Source organism: Eriocheir sinensis, chromosome 51 (genome assembly GCF_024679095.1).
Source record: "Eriocheir sinensis breed Jianghai 21 chromosome 51, ASM2467909v1, whole genome shotgun sequence".
NCBI classification, from domain to species: domain Eukaryota; kingdom Metazoa; phylum Arthropoda; class Malacostraca; order Decapoda; family Varunidae; genus Eriocheir; species Eriocheir sinensis.
This window is the reverse complement of record NC_066559.1, coordinates 1,717,306-1,722,305: the sequence shown is the minus strand read 5'-3', so window position 1 is coordinate 1,722,305 and position 5,000 is coordinate 1,717,306. Positions and strand designations below refer to the sequence as shown.

The following is a 5,000-nucleotide window of genomic DNA, read 5'->3' as shown; positions in this document are numbered from 1 at the left end:
CAAGGGGGAGGTGCAGATTCGGGGCGTGGACTCCAACCTCTTCCTCGCCATGTCGCCCAAGGGGAAGCTGTATGGTGAGGTGCGTTAACCCCGAATCCCTCAGTTTCCCACTCGACCCCCTACCCACAGCCCAATGAACTCTCCTTACGATGCTACTCAATACCTTACTCCTGACTTCCAATTCCTTAACATCCAATACCTCAACGCCACAAAGGCTACTCGATCCCTCATAATCCATCAATCCCAATCTCTCAACTCCATAACCCCTCGCCTTACGATGCTAATCAACCTCTAATCCTTTGACACCCAGTACCTCAGCCCCACAATCCCTCACCCAAATGCTACCCGATCCCTCACCTTTGATTTCTAACCTCCAACCCCTCAAATCCTAAACCCTGACCTTTGAACCCCTCACTCTTGCATTCCATTCCCTAAGCACCTGTTACCTCAACCCCGCAGTCCCTCACCCAAATACAGTTAAATCCCTTGCCATTGATCTCCAACCTCTAACCCCTCACTCCTTGATGATACACCGTCTCTTACTATGTTCACCAAGCCGCTAATCCTCAAGTTTTCTTCCTTTCATGCCATTCAACCTCTCACTCAACCTCCAACTGCTTCAGTCCTCTCAAACCCACAATTTCTTAACCTGTGATGCTTTTACCCCCACTCCTGACCTCTCACTCCGAACCCCTCCGTCTCTCGTCCTTTGATATTTCTCAATCACTCTCTCTTACCCTCTATCCCCTTTTCTTAACCCCTCAACCCCCCAATCCCTTCACCCCGCAACATTTGGTACAACTCATCCCCAACTCGCCCTTCAACCCCTTAACCCGTCCGCTGCGATTGGCACGGATTTCGCCTTCACTGGTAGCCTGGTAATATATGCTCCCAGGTCTTTCTGTCCCTCTGTGGTGGGTAGTGGAGTGTTTCCCATGTGGTATTGATATGCTGGTTTGTGTGAGGGGTGATTTTTTCTCATTTTTCTTGCTTGGAGGGACCATTAAGAAACGTGATCCCCGCTGCTACCGGGTTCATAAAAAACGAAGTGAAGAAAAGTCAAGCGTATGCCCCAACATGCAACTACAGCTACGATGATATTGGTTACTTCTGCGAATGTAATGAATCGGTCAAGAAGAAAAAGACTATTCAGTAGATTCCGTTCATGGACCATTTTTTAGATTGAAAAGTTATTGCATAAATCACATAGTTTGGTAATGGTTTGGCTCCTATAAAAAACGCTGGGGAAGTAACTGTAAAATTATCAAAGCTTTTCATTAAATTAGAGTCCTTTAGTAGAATGACACTGACCGATGATAATCCTCATTGCGTAACTCGGTGAATGGATGATTGATTGCTTAATGAAATGAGGCAGATTTATACCGTATACTTTTATACTCACAATAGACTTTTAACGAGCAGCTCCATACATTTTTGCTCCCCACTCTTTTCGCTCCTTGCTCTAACCGCTAACCTCTATTTCCTCCTTTCTCTCCTTTTTATATCAATCTGCCCCTCCTTCCATCCTGTACATTGTGGTAATCATCTACCTATCATCCGCATCATGGTGCCAAATCTCTTTTTTTATGTCCTTTTCCTCGCTCTCTTCCCTAATAACCTGTTCATTCTTTCCCTCCTCCTTCACCTTTTTTTCTCTACCCTAACACCATTTATACCTTTCTCTTTCTACTACTCTAATACCTTTTCTCATTCTTTCCCTTCTTACTCACCTCTTCTTTCTCTACCCCTAACCTAACTTTTCCTCTCCCTCTTCCTTTCCCTTTTACCGGGTTAACTCTTTTCTCCCATCTCTCCCGTTTATTCTCCTTCTATCTCTGCCCCTTACAGTCACTAATCCATCCCCTCCCATTCTTCTCACACAACCCTCTCTCTTCCTCTCTAATTATTCATATGTCGAATAGTTTATCTCTCTCCCATTAGTTCTCACCCCGTCTTCCCTCTCCCCCTCCATTTTCTCATATGTACTACAATAACTTAACTCCCTTCTCATACAAGCCACTCTCTCCCCATCATAAAACTTCCTCATCGTATGCAGTTACTAAACACTCATGCCTTCCCGGGGATTCGTGGTGCAGTGGTTAGCACACTCGACTCACAACCGAGTGAATGGGTACCAGGTATTAATCGGGGGTTGTGTCCCGTCTCCTGGGATCTGTTCCCTTCTCCTATAATTCCTTCCCTTTGTCTCTCCGGCATATGACCACCTGATGTTGCGCCGACTAAACGAAACTTTCCAAACTTTACTCATGCCTTCCCTCCCTCCACACAGCCGAACGAGCTCAAGGAGAACACGGTGTGGGTGGAGACGCTGTCGGGCGCATTCTACAACTACCTGTCCAAGAAGTACGCGCACCTCGGCTGGTACCTGGGCCTGAAGAAGAGCGGCAAGGGCAAGAGAGGCCACAAGACCGAGTATGGCCAGCGAGCGGTGCAGTTCCTCCCCAGACACCCTTACCCCATAGGCTAGTCTTGTGCCTCTGTGCCTCCTCCTCCTTATACTTATATTCTTATCTCTGTAGCCCGTATCTCAGAGCCCAGGGTTGAGGTCGTAATGTGCCTCTAGCAATAGTGTTCATACCCTGTTGGTTTTGCATTGATGTGGGTTAAAGGAAATGCCTTGGCGCCTTGTTTTGTGGTGATGATGGTGGTGGTGGTGGTGGTGGTGATGGTTGGGGAGTTGTGATTGTGGTAACTTTTTTTTTTATGTCTGCACTCCTCCCTCCCACGCTACGCCTCGCCCACCTAGCCCATCCAGGTTCCTGTGTGTGTGTGTGTGTGTGTGTGTGTGTGTGTGTGTGTGTGTGTGTGTGTGTGTGTGTGTTGTATGAGAAGTGTACATAATATATCTTCTGTAGACGAGCGTAGAGAAAATTGCAATGCATGATATTATTATTACTATCATTATCATTATTATTATTACTATTATTATTATTATTATTGTTATTATTAGATGCAATAGTAGTATATGTAGTAGCAGTAGTAGCAGCAGCAGTAGTAGTAGTAGTAGTAGTAGTAGTAGTAGTAGTAGTAGTAGTAGTAGTAGTAGTAGTAGTCGTATCTAAAAAATATTTATGTACTGAACAAATATGTCTTTCCTCGTTTCTGCCCATCTTGCTGACTTGTATATTTAACTATGTATTTAGTGTCACTCCCACAAGGCATGTTGGTGTTGATTGAAGGAGAGAGAGAGAGAGAGAGAGAGAGATATATATATATATATATATATATATATATATATATATATATATATATATATATATATATATATATATATATATATATATATATTGCCTACCTCACTTTTCTCTTTGGTATCACAACTGGCAGATATATTGTCCCTTGCCATGTTGTTTATACTCTTACTTTATTATCACTATAATTATTACTATTATTATTATTATTATTATTATTATTATTATTATTATTATTATTATTATTATTATTATTATTGTTGTTACTGTTAATATCAATAGTTTTATCATTATTTTCAAAGCGTGCCTCCTCTATATATGGCGTGACCTATGGCCCAGGATAGCACAGCAGTGCCAAGCATTTAACCTCTGTGTCACCACGCCGGCTGGGACCAGATTAATGCAGCCTGGCATTGCAATTGTTACCTGACCTCTCTTACCTCGCCCTAATGTAAAGAGCAGGATGGGGTTTCATGATTTCTGTTCACGTTTACATTGAAAGTAAGCCCCGCCTTCGCCACTTCAGTAACCACTTATAATATTTCATTCGCAGCATCCATCATCACATGGAGCCTGAGTTAGAGAGTGCGTGCCTTGCTTGTGGATCAGCCAGTGATATACACATACAGTAGGGAAGGGGAGGGCCTTATTTTCGAAATTAATGCGAACTGAGTAGTATTGTCCGCTCTGTCGTGAGGATTTCTTTAATCTGAAAAGTACAGGATTTGCATTTATTTTTTGAGCGTCATGGTGGTGCTTTTCGTGGGACAGGTGCGAGATGTCCCGCACACACACCTGACAATGACTCAGTCGCCCCGAAGCACGTAGCGTTGCGTTGGTACAAGCGCGGCGGGGCGTGTACACTGTTTTTACTCCTCCATGCCCTGTGTATAGGCAGCTGCAGTAGGTAGAGAGCTGGTGGACGTGGAAGTGTATGCCGTTCACGGCGTTGATGCTTTTTCTGCACTCTTCGTGGGGTCTGTTGGCGCGGCGGTGAAGGGCGAGGCAGCCATTCTTGATCTTGTATTGACCTGGCAGTCGAGTCTCATCGCTGCGTCGCTGGTGTAGGAGGCAGCCCTCGTCCCCAGCAGGGTCGTATTGTTCTCCTGGAATGGGATCGCAGCGCTCTCTTGTATCAGGGTCGTAGCGCTCTCTCGCAATGTGGTCGTTTCAAGGCTTAGGTCATATCGCCTTCTTGGAATACAGCCGTAGTGATCTCCTCGTAGCCTCGTTGCGCTCTTATAGGAAATCGTATATACAGTGGTGTTCTCCAGTAGTGTTATTAGTGTGTTAATTTTTAAGTTATGTCCAATAATGGAGGACCATTTCATGCATTACTAGTGACTGCACCTCAAGAGTCAGCCTGCTCGGCACTGATCCCTCCAGTGGCCGCCGCTTCCCTCCCATCATGCGCCCCGCACAAGGACACCACCACGAAAGTTTTGGCCGAGCCGCTTTTTCTATTCTCCCAGATCATTAAAAAAATTACACATCCTGGGAAATTAATGGATAAAATCTGATGTCAGTATTTTGGTATGAATGCCATCACTATAAAACCGAAAATGTCTATAGTAATTGTTTTCCTCATAAACTTGTACGATTGACCAGCTGTAATAAAGGAGCTGAGTTGACCTGACCGGGCCTTGCAGACTCGTGACCTTTAAAAAATGTATCCGAAAATCTTACTTGGCTTATGGTTGTTGAGTCAAACGGTACGTCAGTCGCCCTTAGCTTTTGGTTGTTGTTGAGTCTGACGGTAACTCAGTCTTCCTTGGTGGCTAATGTTCC

The 5,000-nt window shown here is 44.5% G+C and overlaps 1 protein-coding gene across 2 annotated transcripts in view; it reads left to right on the top strand.

The window, feature by feature from the left end:
* Positions 1-3,220, top strand: part of LOC126982511 (fibroblast growth factor 1-like) — a 43,855-nt gene extending 40,635 nt beyond the window's left edge. For both annotated transcript variants that reach the window (XM_050834618.1, XM_050834617.1), the window contains 2 exons: positions 1-79; positions 2,291-3,220. The exon at positions 1-79 is cut by the window's left edge and continues 25 nt beyond it. In XM_050834618.1, coding sequence (XP_050690575.1) covers positions 1-79; positions 2,291-2,488 — 277 coding nt within the window. In that variant the 3' untranslated portion in view covers positions 2,489-3,220. The remainder of the gene's footprint in view (positions 80-2,290) is intronic.
* The last annotated feature ends 1,780 nt before the right edge of the window (positions 3,221-5,000 follow it).